Source organism: Podarcis tiliguerta (assembly GCF_965153285.1).
Source record: "Podarcis tiliguerta genome assembly, chromosome: 5".
Taxonomy (NCBI): domain Eukaryota; kingdom Metazoa; phylum Chordata; class Lepidosauria; order Squamata; family Lacertidae; genus Podarcis; species Podarcis tiliguerta.
In genome coordinates this window covers 34302589-34325196 of record NC_139538.1, presented here as the reverse complement: position 1 = coordinate 34325196, position 22608 = coordinate 34302589, and the positions used below count along the sequence as shown (strand labels likewise).

The 22608-nt window shown below is 41.6% G+C and overlaps 1 protein-coding gene across 2 annotated transcripts in view; it reads right to left on the bottom strand.

Moving 5' to 3' along the window:
- Positions 1–15341: 15341 nt before the first annotated feature.
- LOC310678611 (glypican-5-like) overlaps positions 15342–22608 on the bottom strand; it is a 390679-nt gene continuing 383412 nt past the window's right edge. For both annotated transcript variants that reach the window (XM_083442762.1, XM_083442763.1), the window contains 2 exons: positions 19217–22049; positions 15342–18463 (listed from right to left, as the gene is read on the bottom strand). In XM_083442762.1, coding sequence (XP_083298888.1) covers positions 21859–22049 — 191 coding nt within the window. In that variant the 3' untranslated portion in view covers positions 15342–18463; positions 19217–21858. The remainder of the gene's footprint in view (positions 18464–19216; positions 22050–22608) is intronic.

Genomic DNA, 22608 nt, shown 5'->3' with positions numbered 1-22608 from the left:
GTTCTGCAAGCGCTCCAGTTGGAGAACAGCCTTTACCAAAGGTGTCATGGGTTTTGAAGACGTGAGAACTCAGAACTAAAGGGAGAAACATGCCTAAGAGGAAGGCATGCTTGGCAAACCCTCACCATGATAAACTCCTGCCCAGAAACCTATGTCCCCACAGTGGAAGGACCTGTGGATTCAGAAATGGCCTCCACAGTCAATTACAGACTCACTGTTAAAACTGTATTTATGGAAGACAATATTATTCGGGTATGAGTGATCGCCAAAGAAGAAGAAGAACTACTGGTATGGGCAGAGAACCATAGCCCAAAGTGGTAAAAGATCCGAAGCTTAAATCTCCAGGAACTATCATTAAGAAAGATCTCAGGAACGATGCTGAGAAAGTGCAATCTTTTTTAAAACAACAACAACAACAACAACAACACACATCCAAATTGGTGGCCATTGCAACCTCTTGTGGGGACAAATGCCACAGTTTGTGCAATCTGTGAAGAAGTACTTTGCCCTGAATCTTCCCACATTCAGCTTCTTCAGATGGGCCCGGTTCTAGTATTATCAATATTATCTCCACTCCATGTATAATCTTATACACCTCCCTCATCTCCCCCACCCCTTACTTCCCTTGGTGCTACTATGTTCTGCCATTGCAAACTGCATATCTCACCCAGTGGGTGTAAGGATTATACTCTTAGACAGGAAACATTAGATGAATGTGTAGTGGCAGGGAAGAATGATTAATTAGTCAGGAAACATCCTCTTAAAGCTGCTGACTCAACAGACTTCCCACCAAGCAAAAACCCTAATGTTTTAAATTTCAGCATTTGAAGCTTAATTTCAAGCATTCAGTTCTGGTGTTGTTCGAAGTGGTGTTCCAGTTGTTGACTGCAACTATCCCACTTAAATACAAATTAGTTGGCATCCTATACACCAGCATAGGCGAGGTGGTTGGACTCAAACTCCCAAATGTGCCATCCAGCATGGTCAAATGGTCAAGGCTGATGGGAGTTGTAGTCCAACAACATCTACAGAGCCACAGGTTCCTCACCCCTGTATAATAAGCTCATGTTTTGCAGAAGTAGAAAAGATTTTTTTGGGGGGGAGGGGACTTAAAGGGAGAAAACCCCAAAACAGTCCAGTAAGGACTGAGCATGCTTAGTGTGCACATAATGCTGTCAAACCACTGGGGTGATAGTGGAAAACTGGATGATGGTGGAGGAATGGGATTTACTGGAAAGGGCTGGAATCTTGAACATGAGTACTCCACACTGCAATGTCTTGTTGTACGCCCCACTTGTTTTCTTTAATAGCATAGCACTTAAGATGTTTGCTATTATATTCCTGGTCTCTCGTTCCAGCACTGAAATACAAATGGTCATTTGCTAAGTCTTTGCTAATGCCATTGTCTGCATTGAGGTGGTATACTTCTAGATTAGCACAGCTCCGTGCAATAGTTCCTGATGGAGCGCTGTGTCATTAAACTCTAGTCGTTCTCTAGTAGTTCTGTTTGTGTGTCTGACTGGGGACAGTTAAGGGAGCCTGTAGCCCTTCTGATAACTGGTATCCTTGCAATGTCAATGACATTTTGCTAGTCTTGCTAGTCTGGGAAATTATTCCTATTGCTAATTAGTGTTCATGTGATCTAGTCTATGCATACAAATCAGCATGATAAACTAAAGATCTGCATAGATAGGTGACTGCAAGAAGATGCATCCTACTTTAATTAACCCTTTATCTGACAAAATTACCTATACTTGCACAAAAATTTGCATTTTTGCGCTTTAAGTGAAGCAAAAACCACCTATAATATCATTCTTCTAAAGTCAAGACAATAACATTTACAGTGATCTATGGGTGGACACTGTAACCTGGTTGATGTGTGGCCTGGAGGTAACCAATAAAATGTTTTAAAAGAGAGGATACAAAGTCAGAATCAAAGGTATATTGCAGCTGACAAACTGTGTAGGAAAGAGATAAATCACTACTAATTTTGTTTAGAGAACATAAGAAGACCTGTTTCCCATACTGCAATTTTCATCAGTGCAAGTGTTTCAGCAAGCTGCTGCCACATTAAAATCTGCAATGAGTTAAGCACTGACAGCTACAGCTACTCACAATTTTGAAAAGAGAATGCCAAGAATCCAGAACATTATCCAAATAATCATGCCTGAGTCCCACATTTACCCTTCTCATAATGTTTATTTGTAACCAATTATAGCCCTGCGAATGAGAGCAATGATGGACAGGGTTGGAGGAAGAGGCATTGCCCCACCCCTTCACCTTTGACTGTTTTCCAGCTCAAAAATCACAAATGCCCCCATGTAGATAGAGTTCCTTTCTTCACATAGGGGGAAATATCTTGGTAATTCTGAGTACTCACAGAGATAAATAGCTCCTTTGTTATGCTATGTTTTCCACCACAGGGGTGATTTGCACCACAGTGAATGGGAAGTGTAAGAAGTGGTCATAATATAGAAACGTTAATGTCTTGAAGAATGACTTAAGAACAAAGTCAGTCCGGTTTAATGAAGAAGGGCAGGTATAAATATCTTCAGCAAGGAAATTCTTCCTTCTGTTCTCATCCATTTATTGAAATTGAATCCACCTTGAAACTCAGTTTGTGATGGTAGCCACCAGTCACTAGTCACCCTTAGGTTAACCTTCCCACAGGTTGTTGCGATTGTAAAAGAGTCCTCTGGTTGCTGTTGGACTCCCAACACCCATCAGCCCAGCCAATGCTCAGGGTTTATGTGAGTTGTGGTCTTGTAATATCACCTTCTGCATCTTCTTTACGGCTGCTTAAGACCTGTGTGACCCAAGGGAAGGCAGACATCAGGAGGTCCAGGCCAGGGACCTTGTCAGCCCCCAGATGCCCTAAGAGGACTCGATCAACACTTTATATCATTTGTTTGTTTTAGTTTATTGAAATTATGAACTGCTCTGGGGGCCTTGGAAGAAAGGCAGTATACAAATCCTCATCTAATTTTAGCTTCACAACTGTCCTATTTGGTAGGCGTTGCTGTTAAAGTGACTTGTTGAAGGTTTCCCAAATGAAATCCATGGCTGATCAGAGAAAACGTTCTACAGGCATTGTATTTTTCTGTTCATTACCATAACATAGCTGCTATGTCAAACTGCTAGGACTAAAACCAGGCCCCCTTAGTTCTCTATGTTAGTGCCCCATTTAGGGAACTGCCAGAACTGCAACTTGGAATATCTTGCAGGGTGGAAAACTGGGTTGGTTTTTTTTGCAGGCTCCAGACTGGCATCACCTTGCCAACAAAGGTCCGTATAGTAAAAGCTATGGTTTTCCCAGTAGTGATGTATGAAAGTGAGAGCTGGACCATAAAGAAGGCTGATCGCCGAAGAATTGACGCTTTTGAATTATGGTGCTGGAGGAGACTCTTGAGAGTCCCATGGACTGCAAGAAGATCAAACTCATCCATTCTTAAGGAAATCAGCCCTGAGTGCTCACTGGAAGGACAGATCGTGAAGCTGAGGCTCCAATACTTTGGCCACCTCATGAGAAGAGAAGACTCACTGGAAAAGACCCTGATGTTGGGAAAGATGGAGGGCACAAGGAGAAGGGGTCGACAGAGGACGAGATGGTTAGACAGTGTTCTTGAAGCTACAAACATGAATCTGACCAAACTGTGGGTAGCAGTGGAAAACAGGAGTGCCTGGCGTGCTCTGGTCCATGGGGTCACGAAGAGTCGGACACGACTGAACGACTAAACAACAACAACAACAGACTGGCACTCTCACCCAGGCAGGCTGTCCATTGTGCCCTTCTTGATAGGAATGACTGTAGAGGCAGGGATTTGTAGACTAGGATCTTACATGAGCCACAAGGTTTTTCTAGCTTTGGTTGTTGGTTCATCTCTGACAGCTGCCTATGGCTCAGTCGCAATAGGCTTCCACTTAAACTTACTATTTTAAACCTGAGATTTGTTAGATTTGCCATAATTAGCAAATTTTCACATTTGAATTCAATGCTCACAATTGCAAGACACTCAGCACTCTCCAAATTCTTGCAGTTTTGATTCCCCTGTGCTATTGTGGTAGACACAGGGATCTCCAGTTTGCGGCATGAGTAGAATGGATGCACTCTGAACATTTCCAGTTTCTATCCATAACTGGGATAGAGATCCCAAACTTTAAAGGAGGGAAAATACTACACATGCAAAACAAATGCTTCCTAATTATGTGATAGTTCACATTAATCATTATTATACATTTGTTAGTTTATTGGAATTCCTAACCTGCTTCACAGCTGAACAAAGTGACTTTCAAGCTACTGATCTCCTAAACTAAAAGCAAAACTGGATGATTTAGCATCCAGCCCAGCTGCGCAGAGTGGGAACACTGAAGACTCAGATTCTGTGTGGGTTGTACACAGAAAGGGAATGTAACAGAACCTGACAAGAGATTTAGCGTTAAACAATACAAGAAGACAGGATCTGCATCCACAAGAGCTCACTGAGTCACAGAAGCATTAAAAGGAACACCTAATACAGCCTGACGTATACAGTATCCTAATTGTTTTTGTCATTTTCTCATACTGCTTTCATGAATAGCTGGTAGGAAAGATCGGAGTTTAGTAGAAGGGAAAAATAGGAGCTAGGCCCGTCAGGAGTGATAGTCCTAATAGTATGTAATCCATCTCAACATCCAAGGGCCTCAACATCCAAGATAAGTAGGGTGGTGTCTTCTGGTTTCAGATTACAATTTATTGACAATCTCCCAGAAAACACCATCTTAATGAGGTCTTTTATGCCAACATTTGCCACAAAGATGGACCACAAGCCACTAGGAATAGCAGACCGGGCTACCAAAGTCTGCCACTTTGTAGTCACCCAGAGTTACTGTACATCAGACTTGGGTTTAACTTGCATCTTCAGATCATCGGCTCTGTCTTGAACAATTGCAAATGGTTCCAAAATACGCCAACATCTTCATGGCTGACACAGAGCAATGCTTTCTCAGCTCCTGTCTCCAAAAGCCTCTCCTTAGTTTGAGATACATTGATGACATATTTATCATCTAGAGTTATAAAGGTAAAGGTACCCCTGCCCGTACGGGCCAGTCTTGACAGACTCTAGGGTTGTGCGCTCATCTTACTCTATAGGCCGGGAGCCAGCGCTGTCCGAAGACACTTCCGGGTCACGTGGCCAGCATGACAAGCTGCATCTGGCGAGCCAGCGCAGCACACGGAACGCCGTTTACCTTCCCGCTGGTAAGCGGTCCCTATTTATCTACTTGCACCCGAAGGTGCTTTCGAACTGCTAGGTTGGCAAGCGCTGGGACCGAACGACGGGAGCACACCCCGCCGCGGGGATTCGAACCGCCGACCATGCGATCGGCAAGTCCTAGGCGCTGAGGTTTTACCCACAGCGCCACCCGTGTCCAATCTAGAGTTATGGACAGGAGATATTTGAGGAGTTTCAACAGTACAGTGGTACCTCGGGTTACATTCGCTTCAGGTTACATTCGCTTCAGGTTACAGACTCTGCTAACCCAGAAGTAGTACCTCAGGTTAAGAACTTTGCTTCAGGATGAGAACAGAAATCGTGCTCCGGCAGCACGGCAGCAGCAGGAGGCCCCATTAGCTAAAGTGGTACTTCAGGTTAAGAACAGTTTCAGGTTAAGAACGGACCTCCGGAATGAATTAAGTACTTAACCCGAGGTACTGCTGTACTTCAATAATTTTCACCCATCATTAACTTGAGCCTAGACCAATTCATGCAATAGGTTCACTTTCTGGACACATTCGTACAACTATATCATGAACCACCTTATGCAGAAAAAAACTACAGACCACTACATTTGCTGACAAGTTTCCAGTTTCCACCCAGAACACATGACAGCTGAGGCCTGTGAGACATCTGCATCTGTTCAGACTTCAGATTCATTGAATAGAGATTCACAGGTTAAAAACGTAAGGCATTCCATAGCATGCCTGGCATTCCCCAAACTACAATGCCCACCCAATGAAATGAAAGCATCAACAACAGATAATCAGGACTAGATTGATATGCAGGAACAATTTACTTTAGAAGAGAAAATGACTGGCCACCAATTGTCACTTACAGCTCCTTGCTGGAACCACTCAAATATATTATCATCAATGATCTTCAGCTCAACTTTTCACAGGATTTGGGTCACAGGCCTGTACTTGCTTACAGACAGCACCCCCGCACCCCAGCCTAAAACACTTGCCGGTAATAACAGACCACATAATAGAGATATGGACAAAGGAACTGGCCAACGCTATTACAGGACCTAATAATGTCATCCTCTACATCAGGGATTCAGTTCACCTGCTCATCCATCAATGTGATAAATGTCATTGTCTGCCAGCAGTGCCCTTCTGCATCCTATATAGGAGAAAAAGGCCAGTCTCTACCCAAAAGAATAAATGGACATGGATCTGACATAAAAATGGCAACATCCAAAATCCAGTGGGGGGAAAATTTCAACCTTCCAGGACACACTGCAAAGTATTATAAAGCTGCTACCCTAGAACAAAGGCACTTCAAAGGAAGGCTTCAATATGAAACTGCTGGATTATAGTACACCAAGTATTTCAGTGCTTTTGTGTATGGACTGAGCTGAGACAAAGAATTTTTAGGATGCTGTATGTGTTAATTGCCTCACCAGTGCCTGGATGTCTGTTTCCTCAAGAACTGTTTTGTGAATTACCACTGTTCAGGATGTAATTATCCCTGTACTTTTCTGCATCTCGTTTCCTTCCAACCTCACCTTCTAGACACCCCCAAATGTGTGTGCATGCACCCCCCTCCCGAAAAGAAAGTTTTGAGAACACCATGCACTTGACGAAGTAGATTACTGCTGGTCTTTAAGATACCACTAGATTCCTTGGTTTTGCTGCAAAAGACAAATACAACCACTGTTCTGGAAATTGTATGAGATAATGTACATAGACCTGTGCTCTGGATTAGACCAGAGGCTGTCACTATGAATGAGATACTCTGATCCAGTATGACTAGAATGTTTGAGACCTAGGCTCAAATGTATGGGCTAGTTTGGACTAGATTCCCCTAGATCATTGTTTTCTTAGGCTCCCTGTGTTTAATACCCAGTCTGACCTGACCCAGCTTCACCATGAGCACCCTGTAGCCCTGTTCTCCTGCCTAGACTCCTGTTGAGCTTCACCAGTAGATCTTGGCCAGGGAAGTAATGGAAGTAATTGTGCTAAGATTCTTGACACAGCATTTTTTTCTCTTGGGATCCAGGTGATTTAGCTTACAGCCCCAGGAGAATAAGTATGAAAGCATTTCTTTTGGCCAAGTGAAATGCAGGTAAACAGTGAATCAAAGCATTGTAGTAATCTTGAAAGGGAACCTGTGATTTCACAGCAGCTGGGGGCAAAAGCTACTGTAAATAAAATAAAATAAAATAAAATGAGCCATCTTTTGTTTTATACGCTCTTCACACAGGAGCCGAAAGCAAGCTGAGCAAAAAATTACACAGTCTAATGGATAATCTAGATGAGTTAATATTACAATAAAATGGCTGTGATGATAGTTAAGAATCAGGGGGAGGTTCTTTCAATAATCAATCTGTAATAAAATAAGGCAGAAGGAAATAAAGAGCAAAGCTTTTATCAGCGATTGACAGGTGGAAATAAACAGGGAGGGTTCTATAGGTTCAAGGGGCCAGATGGCTCTTATGTCTTTGTCATATTATATGGACCATAGACACACCTATAGGAATATGCTGTGAGGATGCAGCTGTCTGCTTCAGTGCACAATACTATGTTTCCTCTTTGGGATGCAACTAGTTTGCTTGAAGCAGATGCTCAGGACCACCGTGCTCTCTTTATTGCCACTGATGAAGGAAGCCAAGTTCCAGTGAAATAGTCGCCTGCTTCAGGGTCAGCTATTCCCCCATATTAAAATGGAAAGCTAAAGAAGCAATATAATTATAAATCCAAGCAACTGATATCCATCCTTCTAACAGAAGGTGATGATTATTTTCTTCGTGTTTTCGTTACTGATATTATTTACATTTTTAAAAAACAAAGCGTTTACCAATAAACAATAGAAACACAAAAATAAAATTACTTTCTCACAAAACAAATCATGAATTCATTTCTCACAAAACAAATCATGAATTCATCACATTTCATTCAAATATCATTTACAAATGTAATCAATAATAAATTGATTAATTATTTAAATACTCTTGCCTTCTTAGGTTTCTTAACTGAATCATTACATACTTGGATTATAATAATAATAATAATAAATTTTATTTATATCCCGCCCTCCCCAGCCGAAGCCGGGCTCAGGGCGGCTAACAATAATAAAACAGTACAAACAACACTCTAAAATCATTCATTATAAAATTAATTAATTCAAGACACTGGCAACCCAGAGCTCTGCGAAGATTGCCGATGGAGGGAGTCAGGCTGTGCCCTGGCCAAAGGCCTGGTGGAACAGTTCTGTCTTGCAGGCCCTGCGGAAAGATGTCAAGTCCCGCAGGGCCCTGGTCTCTTGTGACAGAGTGTTCCACCAGATCGGAGCCACGGCTGAAAAAGCCCTGGCTCTAGTTGAGGCCAGCCTAACTTCTCTGTGGCCTGGGACCTTCAAGATGTTTTTATTTGAAGACCGTAAGTTTCTCTGTGGGGCATACCAGGATCCATCAGATCTGCCCCTAACACATATTTTTCATAAACTTCTAAATTTCTAAAAGGCAGAGTTTAAATCCAGGAGGTAAAATAACACTAACACAGACCTCTGTGGGTGCCATGGTGCCTGAGTCCAGAATGGGACACAGTATTCCAGATGTGGTCAGACCAAGGAAGAATAAAGTGGTACTATTAATTCCCTTGATTGGGACACTATACTCATTGGCTCCCTTATCTTCTGCTGTGAGGTAGAATCCTTTTTAAGCAGAGAGGCCCCAGAGCTCAGTCTGTTTTGGAGTTTGGATTGATTCCTAGTGCAGCTAATAAACTGCGCACATTCTCCTTAACTATACTCTGGCCGCTCCATTTCCTCTCATCTGTGAAAGAGATCCTTTGCAGGCCTGTGTTAGGTGCCCTGCCAGGGAGCTGTATATAACCACGTAAAATAAATCACTTATATTACAGGCATACAATAGTCAAGGTTCAACAATCAGCATGAGAGTCTTTCTAACTCATATGGACGCCTGGCCCCCCTCACATCTCAGATATGTGGTGGGGTTAGGTAGAGGGGAGCTGTGGTTAGCCTGTGGTGAGGTAAAATCAGTTAATATGTTCAGAAGCATTCTTACTATATCATACATTCCAAGGATGCCTAGTTGCCCTTGCTAATTTGCTCCTACCTCCACATTCTCTCACACCCCGAAAAAAAGGAGGGTTCGGGAACCTGTGGCCCTCTAGTGTTGTTGGACTTGGGATGACAAGAATTGCAGATCAACATAATGTTGGCTTAATAATAATAATAATAAGAATAATAATAATAATAATAATAATTTATTATTTCTACCCCGCCCATCTGACTGGGTTTCCCCAGCCACTCTGGGCAGCTTCCAACTGAATATTAAAAACAATACAGCATCAGACATTAAAAACTTCCCTAAACAGGACCGCCTTCAGTTGTCTTTTAAAAGTAAAATAGTTTTTTATTGCCTCAACATCTGCTGGGAGGGCGTTCCACAGGGCAGGCGCCACTACCAAGAAGGCCCTCTGGCTGGTTCCCTGTAATCTCACTTCTTGCAGCGAGGGATCTGCCAGAAGGCCCTCGGTGCTGGACCTTAGTGTCCAGGCTGAATGATGGGGGTGGAGACGCTCCTTCAGGTATACAGGACCGAGGCTGTTTAGGGCTTTAAAGGTCAGCACCAACACTTTGAATTGTGCTCAGAAACATACTGGGAGCCAATGAAGATCTTTCAGGACCGGTGTTATATGGTCCTGGCAGCCACTCCCAGTCAGCAGTCTAGCTGCTGCATTCTGGATTAATTGCAGTTTCCAAGTCACCTTCAAAGGTAGCCCCACGTAGAGCTCATTGCAGTAGTCCAAGCGGGAGATAACTAGATATAACCCTGGAGTAGAGTTTCTCTTTGGTGAACCAATGCCAAAACTGCATTTAAAGATGTTTGACAAGAGTCACCTAATAGCTGAAATTATAACAATCACTTAGATGTAAAACTGTGGAAAGTTGGAGTTGGAGTTAAATAGCAATGGACTGCAAAAAGTGCAGTCTGTGACTTCTGAGCTGCTTCTGTTCTGCTTGTTGCCCTCAACCACCCCCAGTTAGTCCCTGAGCAGTAGAGAGAGAAAACTGCATCATTTGGGGTTGGCTGGTCAGAAACCTGCCCTATTAACCCTTTTGGTGACAAATGTAAGATTAACACAAAAACGTATAGGCAGGACAGTTCCTTCTCCACACTGGAATGCTTTTAAAATAAGCCTTCTAGACTTTTCTTTGTCATTGCTGCAATTCTGGCGACATATTATTACACTGGAGAAATCGTTTTGAAAAATCTCTCTGTGTGATCTCTTTTCCTAATAGACGCCATAGCTAAGGGGGTTCCCTCTTGCTAGAGTCGTGTGTGTACTTTGTGGCTCATTTGCAGTAGCTACCAAAGGGATATCCCCTCCTATTACATTTTAGGCAGCAAGAAACCACCCATTCGTTAACTGGAGAGCTGTGCTTCCTATTCTTTCATTGATCAATGAATCATCATTCATAATAGCTGCTTATTCCAGGAACCACAGCCTTCCCATTTGACACGAATACCCTCCATTCAGAAAGATAATGCTCACTTTTGAGTAGGTCAGAGCTTTCTTTCTTTTTAACTGTACAGAAAAACATAGATTGTTTGTCAATAGCTTCATAAGGCTCAAATCTCCACCTGATTGCTGAGGCAATTGAATTTATTTCTTTTTGCCGGTGTGTGGCATGATCCTTTTGTTGTTGCTCCTAGCCACAGTTTTTGCTTGATTTACAGAAGAAGGGAAGAGGCGGACAGCTTAGACATGAATCCGAAACACTAATCAACAGCTATCATTGACAATATCTCCCCTCTATTATATGTTTGTTTTCCCTACAATAAAACCACTGAACACACGCACACAGATATATCTCATGAGGGTCTCATCATTTTTTCTAACGGGTTTTGAATAACCTTTGGCCATTCTGTAGAAATCCAGCTGAGAAAGAAGAATATAGACTCATAGAGATTGTAGAATTGTAGAGTTAGAAGGAACCATGAGGGAAGGAACCAACTCCCTGCAGTGCAGGCAGGAATCTTTTGCACAACGTGGGGCTCAAATCCATTACCCAGAAGCTTACTGAGACTTACTCTCAGCTGGAGTACAAGACTTCCACTTTAGGAAACCAATAGACCAGGTTATCCTCCTCATCACTGGTTAAGAAGTTTATTCCTGACCGGGTAGTTCAGAAATGGCAATACGCAAGTAACAATCATATTTTACTTACTTACTTACTTACTCACTCACTCACTCACTCACTCATGTACTTGCTCCTTTAAAAAAACCTAATACCCTGCCTTTTCTATTTAAAAACTCACAATGTTATCAGACATTTTGTAAAATTGTGGGAGTTTCTGCTTTAAATCCACACAAACACATATGTCCTTTATGGCAGCTAGGGATGGATAAATATATCATGTTTGGTTTTACCTAGGTTCTCATTTTCCCCATGTTATTTTTATTTCACCACATTTCTACATCAGTTTCAGATTTTTTTTAAAAGAGCGATTGGAGATCTCTTGCTGGTGTAGTGGACACAATTCTTATGACAGAAAGAGAAGGGAGAATTGGTAGGGAATATGCCTGGAGGTTGGCAAAGGGCAGTGTGCCCTTGCCCTGGGTATTGGAGAAATGAAACCTGCCACCTAGCTGCTGTCTCTATAAAAATAAAGGCACAAGAGGAACATTGACATGTTGTGGTTTGAATGCCAATTGTTTGGATGGTTTCGTTTCTAAAGTTAACTTGAAAACTCTTGAGAGCCAATAAATGCAAATACAGCAGCAGTAGTTTTTCCTCTCAGGAAAGGAGCACCTCTGTTTCTTTTGATCCTTTGATAGGATAATAGATATTTTTTGCTGTCCAGGTCAGTAAGCATGTGAGCAGTGTGTTTTCTAATGCAGTTGTTTTTTTAAAAAAAAATTACATTTTTTTTGAGTTTTATAAATAACACACACACATAAACACACACGGTATTAACTCAATAAAAAGCATCACTTAGAAACTGCAGCATTAGGTGACATATAAATTCTGGAAAGAAATACATAAAAAAGTTTCGGCTGCATATTTGTGAATATACTTTTAAAGAAGCAAACTTTGTGTGAAAATATATGCTTCAACCATGAGCGAAAACTGTGTGTAGGGATGGAGAAAAGTCCTGCTGGATGAGACCAAATGGGTCCATCTACATTCCAGTTACAAAGTGTGTGGTTGACCACATGCATCTACCAGTAGACATGACTCACTTGTAACATCGGAAGCCAGTCAGAACCTTTTCAGCATCACTTGGAATGCCATTATGTCTCAGGGTCCTGTTTACTTGATAGCTGTTGAATCACAATCGAACATGTGTTTTGCAGTCGCAGGTTTCCAACCTCAGGAAGGTGAGGTATCTAAGCTCTTGACTCCACCCCAGGAATTGGGATCGGGAAGAAATATGGGGCCCATTTCAATGTGAAATCACCTAAGGGCTTATAGCCAGTCTTAGCCTTTGCCCTGCTCTTTCCAGGGAGAGGTCTGCACTGTAATGCTCTATATTGGAGAATTTTTTTATTTTTTTGCCCCGAGTTTTGCTTGCGAAAACCCACTGCCTAGAACTGAATCAGAGCAAATGTCAATTTGGATTTTCCGCAGATTGACATTTGGTCCAACTGAGCTTTAAAGAGTGGGGTTTTGCAAGGAAATCTCCGGAGCAAAGGGGAAAAAATTAGGACTCAGACACGGAGCTTTAAATTGCGGACTCCCAGCTATGTGAACTGAAATGCAGCTGTTTGTTTGACATTTGCACTTCCCTGAGTTTAGTGTTGCTGTTCTCCAACCAGAATAATGTGTACAAAAATGTATAGATGAGGGGAAAGTGTGTATGAAAATGTGCCTACCTGTGAAAATAGCATATGTAAATATTATGTTATTGTTAGGTGAAATTGCCTGCATAATTTATATTTTGTTGTTGTTTAGTCATGTCTGACTCTTCGTGAGCCCATGGACCAGAGCATGCCAGGCATTCCTGTCTTCCACTGTCTCCCCCAGTTTGGTTAAACTCATGTTGGTAGCTTCGAGAACACTGTCCAACCATCTCGTCCTCTGTCGTCCCCTTCTCCTTGTGCTCTACATCTTTCCTAACATCAGGGTCTTTTCCAGGGAGTCTTCTCTTTTCATGAGGTGGCCAAAGTATTGGAGCCTCAGCTTCAGGATCTGTCCTTCCAGTGAGCACTCAAGGCTGATTTCCCTCAGAATGGATAGGTTTGATCTTCTTGCAGTCCATGGGACTCTCAAGAGTCTCCTCCAGCACCATAATTCAAAAGCATCAATTCTTCGGCGATCAGCCTTCTTTATATTATATTAGAGTAAGAAGTGTATATGTAGAGAGAAATGCATACAAAAATGTGTCTCTTGGGAAATATGCACTTTAAATGGCTGTTCAATTTTCATTATATATATATTTTTAAATAATAAAATTAAAATCCAAGTTGATGTAGAAATGTGGCAAATTCGTCTTAAGATTGAAAAACTGGTAAAATGGAGCTGGTCGGATTCATTCATCCCTATCTGTATCACTGTGTATACAAGGGAGCACAGTGTTTTGTCACCAGAAAGCGAAATCCAAAGAAAACATTGCACCCTGCCTTTCTGCATCCTTTTAAGTGCCTACAAAGAAACAAATATCTGTAGTCAAGGGGAAAATACAGGAGCAGGCAGGGGCTGTGGTTGGGTGGCAGTGCTCACTTGACCTCTCAGCAGCTGAGTCCCTGCTGCTTAGAAGGAGGGCGAGGGGAGTCAATTGAGAGTTTGGTGTGGTGCAAACAACCTCCCTTCCATCTCGCCACCATGTTGTCCATTACTAGGAGCGGGAGATAAAGCCCCTCCAGAGTTATTAAAATCGAGTTCCTAATGTGGAATATAAATAAATAAACCACAACTCTTCAGATAGCAAAGCAGGTGGGAATAGATCTAAGGGAATCTAAATTTCCGACAGAAACGGTTCCAATGATTGTGACAGCCATTTAATTAGGGGATAAATGCCGAGCCTTCAGTTTAAAAATGTCTTTCCGAAACAGCAGTTTGTAGAACAAGCATTCTTCCTCCCTCAGCAGGGGAGAAACTGTATGCCAATACATTTTGAATTAGGTCATATAATCTCTCAGGTCCAGCTAGTCCACAGAGTCTATTCTGCATAGGCAGTGAGCTGAGTGTTTTACATTTAACTAAAGATCAGCCATTGTGTGTGGGGGGAAACCTTAGCAGTTGGATACATGTTTCAGTAATGAGGTTTATTCTAGCACCACTATTTAAAATAACAAAAAGCTTGTGTGTGTGTGTGTGTACACACACACACACACTGAGATTCAAAGAAGAAGAATGCTAATTTATGAACACCTAGTTGATCCAAATTTTCATAAGTTTTGGGTCAAAATCTATCCAGTATATCCAATGCGGGAGAATCTTTTGGTAAAAACCATTAAGCTGTTTCCCCAAATGTAACTGTTTTTTAATCAAAGTTTCATCGGTTTCTGAAGGACCTACAAGGTAAGGTCCAATGCTTATAGGCCTGAATATCCCAGTTGTGACCCAGATACTTTATTTTTTGATTTTTAGGTTGGTTTTTTCATGGTTCCAGTCTGGCCCTTCCCGCTTCCTTAGTTCACAATCAAGACCAGGTAGGCTGGAGTTTTATTATTCTTTATTTATCCATATTGAATTTATATCCATCCAGCTTTTCCTCCAAGCAGGTCAAAGTAACATTCATGTTACTTTGCCCCATGTTATCCTATCAGTAACCCTGTGAGGTAGGTTAGGTGGAGAGACAGTGACTCACTCAAGGTGATACTGTGGGCTTTCTGAAAGGGTAAAATGTTGAAACAGGGATGCTCCAGTCCTAGTACACCCAATAGCCCTCCATCTTATTCCACATTCTGAAAAGAAGGCATATAAGTAGGTAATATAGGGAAGGGAAGTAATCTTTTTCCTTAAGTCTGGAAATTTATGGGAGCCCTTGTTAACAGTTCTGTGTGGCACTTTTAAGATTAACTAGTTAAAGTTGCATTCCTGTACACATTTATCAGGAAACAATCCATATGAAATTCCTTAATAAACATACAAAACCTCCAGCCGCAGATATATTTTCTGATTATTTTTTTATTATTTGTTATCATACAGAAATAGGTGTAACTTACAAATATCACACTATTGCAATTTTTTTTGTTGTCTCCTCCCTCGACATTGCCTATGGCAACGGCTCTTGACTGTTTTGAAAACTCAGATCCCCCACGCAAAACATACCAGAAAAAGTTGATGAGTTTTATTCATTATTACGACAATATTTGAACATGGGCAGGATTAAGAAATCTCTTTTGGTGCAAAAATAATCAGCAATTAAATTAATGCAAAAATCTTCAAATGGCCAAATCTTCTATAAAGCATTGTTTCAAAAATCAGAAAAGCCAGGAATAATATTATACCCCTGGGCTACAATCCTGCATGTAGTTACAGGCTCTTAGTTCCACAGATCTGTAATAGGAAGGGTTCAAGAGCACTGCAAGGATATAAAAGATGACTGGCTATTTACATTTCTGACAGTAGGCCAATGAACATGAACTTATCATGGGCACTTATCTTCATAAACTGCTTTTTGAACATTGGTGTGCAACACTTTTTAGAGGTTATGTTTGCCTTTATTAACTAGTTTCACAGGCGGCAGTTCAAAACATTTTTTTCATTGCCATCAGTGGATGTACTGGATTTTACGAAGTAAGACTTAGAATTGTCAGTTTATTCCTGCTTTATGTCCTTGAATTATACTCGCCCCCTGCATGCTGCTAGTTAATCATTCTTTCTGCCTAAGTTCTGAACAAGTCGTCTGCCACTCTCTGCCTCTAGTAAAGCAGGTGTGGTGGTGGCTGGTACTAAACCGTTGTCGAACTCCCAATCAAACTGGTACAAAGTAGACAAGGAAAGAGCTCTTTAGAGAAGACATTGAAACTCACCGTTTAGTATGTGACAACCACACACCCAAAATAAATACCATGATACAGAATGGTATGGAAGAGCCCTGTGTGTGGGCTTCATGCAGGTGCAAATTTTGACACTTGCAATGTGAGAAAGGCAATAGTCCTAATTGTAAAAGTAGGACAGTAAGTATGATGGACTTAAATCCAGAGGAATCCACACTGAAAGGAAAGATGCTAAGCCAGGCCAGCATAGAAATGATTAGCAAGAGCTATACTTAATACTGCAATCCTACACAGATGTCACAGGCATTACATAAAAAAAAAGAAACCAAGTCAAAATGTTGATGAGGAGTTTCTGTATTAACCCAGCAAGAGCAATTTATGTGCAGTGATGTAGATTTCTGTAGAAGAACCGCCCTTTCAGCTTGATTCTTGCAAATAAATTTTTAAAAACCCACTGGGAAAGAAAACCTTAGTCTCTCCATTCAGGCCTGAACGCTTGGTGTAGTTTTGTGATTCCATCACACGACCCTCCTCCCAGTTAGCAAGGTTTGTTCCATGGGGAGATCTTGAATGCAGCAAAGTGTGTGCAGCCCCACTGCTGTGCACATGGATCTCTGGAGCACAGAGGCACTCAGGAATGAGTATAGCAGAACAAGTGGCAGTCACCCAAGCCCCAAGATGAGAAGATGCCATACCTTCCAGAACTTTAAAGCCCAAATCTAGGATGCAATATTCCTGTTTTTTATCATGAGAGCATGACTTCAGTTCCCACCCCCAAAAGTACTTTTTTGGGCACGGCGCCTCAAAGCTCTCCAAGATCATGGCAACCAAAAAGATCGTTGTTATCTTGCAAAAAAACGGGATGTACCTTTCTTCCCAGGATACTTCCAGTGTATGAGATAGACAGTCTTAGCCTTGGAGGTTTCTGGTCTTACGCCATATATGTGTATCTCTTCCCAAAAGGCAGTGGAGCACATTGGTGAACTTAATCCTTCCAACTGGGTTTTGGGTGAAAGGTTCAGAACACAAGCAATACAGATATTGTTAGCTGTATTCAGATCTAAAATCTATCAGCAGAGATTATGATGTTGACGTCAGTTAAGGCTGCGCACAGGAACATCTTTATATGTAAGATATAGGCGCACTTTTAAATTCAATTCAAATGGTTTTTATAACAGTGTGGCCCAGTTTTCACAGGCTCAGCAGGAAATCCTCGATGCTTTGACACCATCACCTTTTCTGCCTCAGTGAGCAGAGAAATTGTTCAGTTCTTTATACAGTAACATTTGAAAGATAGGAGCACATCACATTCCAATGTAAATGAGGTATTCTGGACTTATTGTTGACAAGAGATATCCAACACAGACCATTTCAAAAGCCTGCCAAGTGGGAACAGGATTCTAGCTGGAAAACATTTTACAAGAGTACAATTGCAAAAAAATTATAACATTAGAAACGGGTTCCTCCCCCTCGCACTACCAAATTCAATGTTCATTACCTGGAGAGTATTTCAAAATGGCTTTAATTAGGTGCACAAAAAGGGCACAGTGGACAAATTACACATCCTCTTGTAACAGACGAACTGAACAAATGTTAATTGCTTATACCATGCAACAAATGACTTCTCGCATGGCAGCATATATTAGGTGCAAATAGTGTAATTGCAAATTATTGTTTAACAGCACAAAAAAAGGGGAGAAAAAAGGATGAAATGAAATGATAAAATATAAGCTACATCACTCTGATTGTTTTGTCTGGAGACAAAATGATTGATAGTTGTTCACTAATGAAATTTTTGTGTATTTCATGACATAACTAGTGAATTTTGGTTAGATTCAGTGGGTGAAATCCCATATTGGGCATACTCAGAGTACATTAAGTTACCGGTACTTAAGTCCATTGATTTCAGTGAATATACTCTGAGCATGAGTTAGCTGGCTATCACTCAGGGTGCATGTCTGAATTAAAGGGACACAGCCATGAACCAGTAGCTCTAAAATGTGTGCCGAGCCCCATTTGCTTTCCTGAACAGGGAAAATCCCAGTAAACTTTGTTTTGTATGTAAAAGGAAACAGGCAGCATCAGTTTGTGGTAGAGCTTGATGCTGTGGTCATTGAAGGCCAATGCTCAGTTAAAACCACAGAAGAATATTTGCACAGAATATTTGCACAGAAGAATATTTGCTTCAGTTCAGTTCTTCAGTATGAATTCTAATTCCACATGAACCATCTTAATATCTTGGGGAAAATACTGTGCTTGTTTCAGTCTCCAAAAAATGGTGTTTACATGCTGTCAGGGCTGGCTCCGGGTCCCAGCTCACCAAGGACCAACGCTAGCCGATAGTACAGTATCAAAGTCTTTATTGAAGAATAGTCTCCATTTACAAGTCTCAGCGTCCCAGCCCTACGTCTGGACTTTAGACCGGCGAAGCTCTGTCTGGATCTCCACCCCCTGTGCACCAGTTCAAGACTCTAATCTTACTCCACCTCTTCCTTCTCTCTCTCTTCCTCTGGGTCTTACTACCCCCCGGGGTCTCATTCCTCCTGGACTCTTCCGACGCAGAGCTAGACCCCTCTGACTCCTCCCCCTCTCTTCGGCGGGCTTTAGGACCTGGCTCCCTACCCGGGCTGCCCACCTTGCCGCCCTCCTGTACATTTGAACTTGGCGCGCGCGCGTGTTTTACTTTCCGGATGACCGTTTCCTCGCTCCCTGACGAGGGTGTGGCCACTCCTGCCTCACGTTCTCCCTCTGCCTGCGCGCTCCCTGATCCCGATGCCTTGGACTCCTCCCCCCTACTGCACTCTGGGGGGGACGCTGGTCCGGATTTCCAGCTGCTACTCTCTGAGTCCCCTTCTTCCCGAGGTGTCCCCCTGGGCACTCCCCTTGCCCTGACCATGGGGGCCCCTTTCTGTGAATCCTCCGAGTCACTGGAGAGACTCAGAGACCTTGGACTACTGTCGCCGCTGACATTTCCTTCCGACTCCTCCCCCTCGCTCTCTGTTTCTTCCCTCTCCAGTGACTCTGCTCCTGAACCCCTGACACATGCGAATATATTCCTTGCATTATGCCAGTTTTCTTGTGTGAATTTGAAACAACTGTAAACTTTTGGACATAACAATAACAAATAATTCAAAATTCAGTTTATTCTTTTTAAAGTCTGGAAATGAAGTATTTCTGTCCAAAATCTGATACAAGTCTCATAGAGGAGAGTGTTGATATTTGCTCTTACATGGTTCCTTTTTTCGCACGTGGTACTTAAATGCAAAAGCTTAATTGTGAGCATAGATGTGTCTCATATAATATTTTGTTGTTGTTGTGTGAATTATTGATTAGAATTCCGTAGTATGAACTAGGAAACAACTATAACAACAACTCTTGTTCTCATCCCATCCATGTGCTGAAAATTATTAATGAAAGAGACTTAAGTTGCCCGGAGTGGCTGAAGCAATCCAGTCAGATGGGCGGCATATAAATAATAACATTATTATACTACTTTTCTATTAAGTACATGCTTAACTCTTCCATTGACATGAATGGGACAAAGAGTGCTTGCTTTGGTTGGGACATGACCTTACATGAAGATAAGGGATCAATAAGCATTTAAAAGCACCATTCCATGATGCAAAGGCCTTTGTATCCTCTGCATATATGGACTGTTATGCACATGAGAAATATGTGCAAAGAATGTGCCACTGAAGTGAATGGGGAAGCCCCTGAAGGAAAACAATTCTGTGAGGATATCAAGCCTGCAGTGTCTACAAGGAAGAGTTATCTAGCTAGATCTTACCCTTTGACCCTAAACACATATGTTTTCAAGAATTGGTGCACTAGACTGAGCATAAGCAAATCAAACTGCTGAAGTAAATGTTTTTACACATATATATCACACACAAATCAAAGGCAATATTTTACATTATATCTTATAAAACTGTACATTGTAATATTCTGTGTTATGAAAACTACTATTCAGTTATGCGATCGACTGGCTTTGTTTAGTAAATATAAATCAGAGGCAAAAGTGACAATTGTTAATTCGACACAGATTGTATTGTATAGATTTTCAATGGCACTGTAAAAAGAGTTGTCAAAAATACATGTATTTGCCCTCTCCCATCTAATGGTGGTATTGTAACATCTTGTCAAGCTGTCAAACACATCAGTTTCATTTTGTAACTGAAAAGCCCTCATTACAATAACAAAAAGAAAAAAGAAAACATGTATTAGAGAACAAGAAGAAAATAATGTATTTATTATTCTAGGTTGATGTTCCTTTCATATTTATTATTTTCTATCATAGCACAATAAAACATTAATTGTAATTAAACGGAAAACTATGGGAAACACTGTTCTTCATAGCTCTGTAGAGCATCAATATCTCTTTTGAGATAAAAGGTAATAACTTCTGGTAGCTAGATGGAAACATTTGCTCCAATTCAGCAAGAGCGACTCATGCACCAGGCCTCTGCTGGTTCATGCCCCACACGAGTAAGACGATGTGGTTACCCAGAGAAGAGGGACTGAGATCATGCACAAACCAACAAAACTGGCCGTGGTTGGCTCTGCCATCTTTAGCAATGCTGACCAGTTGTTTGCGATGGGAATTTAGGGATTGATTCCCTTCCTGCTCCCTCTAACAAAGGGGAGGGGAACCTGTCACACTCTAGAAATTGCTGGGCTACAGCTCCCATCATTCCTGACCTTCGGCCATGATGGTTGGGGCTGATGAGAGTTGTAGAACCATAACATCTCTAGGGCCACAGGTTTCCCACCTCTCTTCTGATAGCTATGTAGCACCATGTGAGGATCTGTGGACTAGGGCTTTTGTTATATCTATGGCTACACCATACAGGAACTGTAGAGGAATTTAAATAAGCGACTGTTTACGTCTCAGCAATCAATTGCTGCTCCTCTCCCTTTCACGTTTGTCATATATTCACAACACAGTCAAGTCTTAAGCATATGGTAATGAAGTGCATGGGCAATGAAACACTTCTATATGTTTCAAAATAACTTGAGAAGTGTCTCTACGTGTTGCTAACAGTTAAGGCAGCTATACTGATACATTAAACACAGCATATGGTTCTTATATTGCTTTCTACATCCTAAACATTACGAAAGAAAATAAGAGATTTGAACATGTTATGATTTTCCTGACCGCCTCAGAATTTCATCCAACCGGTAGATAGCGCTGTACTTTGCTTATAATATATAGTGGCTGATCCCAAAAGATATACTGTGTTATTGACCTATATCTGAAAACCAATTATGCAGTGAAACTCACAAAAAAGATCAAACAAATAGGCAGCCTGTCCATTACTCAATGAGTAAAAAGAAATGGGGAGGGGGGGCATTGCCAACATATTAATTTACAACTTTAACATTCTTAATTGTGTCTGCCACAATAACTTAATCTACTCAGGTTTCCCGTCTTCATCCTTTTATTTTTATTTTTTTTACATCTTGAGTAGATGAGATGTTATCAAGAGCCATCTCCAGATACCGACAGCTATGGAGACGCTTGCTGTTAACCAGTCCCAGACTAATGTTTAGTACTTACACTAACATACCACATAATGCTAGAGTGCACCATTGAGAGAGCCATTAAACTTGGTTTTTACTTGGATAAGGCTGTAGGTATAAATGACAGTGAGCAGAAACTGCCCAGTTACCGCCGCATAACGCAGCTACAACAAAGAGTGCCACACAACTGCAAGGGCTGTAATAATAAAGAGTAAGGAACTTGAAGCTCTGTTTCCCATATTGTTGTCCGCTTTATGTTTAGGAGATGATTTTACGGAAGCTGTGGTTGTGGTGTCCATCTTTCTCACAGTTGGCTTCGGTTCATTCCTGTCTTCTGGACCAGCTCCAAGAACATCTGAAGGAGGTAAACACAACAGAATAAAAAAAGGCAATGTTAGTTTCTTACTTGACACAAAATGTTGAATGCAAAATGAAGCCCCGTTATCAATGAGTTAGAAATAAGGCATTCAGCAGAATCTTAAACATGTGCACTGAAAAGCAAGTCTCGCTAGACTCCAGAGAATTTATTTCCTAACAAGCGTTCTTAGAATTGCATTTTTAGTGCTAGACTAGGACCTTGGAAAACGGGGTGCAAATCTACACTCAGTCATGAAGCTCACTGGCTGACCTTGGGCCAGCCACAATCTCTTAGTCTAACCTACCTTGCAAGGTTGTTGTGAGGATGAAATGGGGAAGGGAGATAACCCCTTTGAGCTCCTCAAAGGGTGGGATATAGACACAAGTAACATTTTTTTAAAAAAATAATAGTCTATCAATGGCTATGTTCCACTTTCACAGTTCAGGCAGCATGCCTCTGGATGGCAATTGCTGAGAGTCTCAGGTGGAGAGAGTGTGGTTCAACTCATGCCTAGGACCCACGTACCTATGGGACCGCCTGTCCTGGTGTGCCCCGC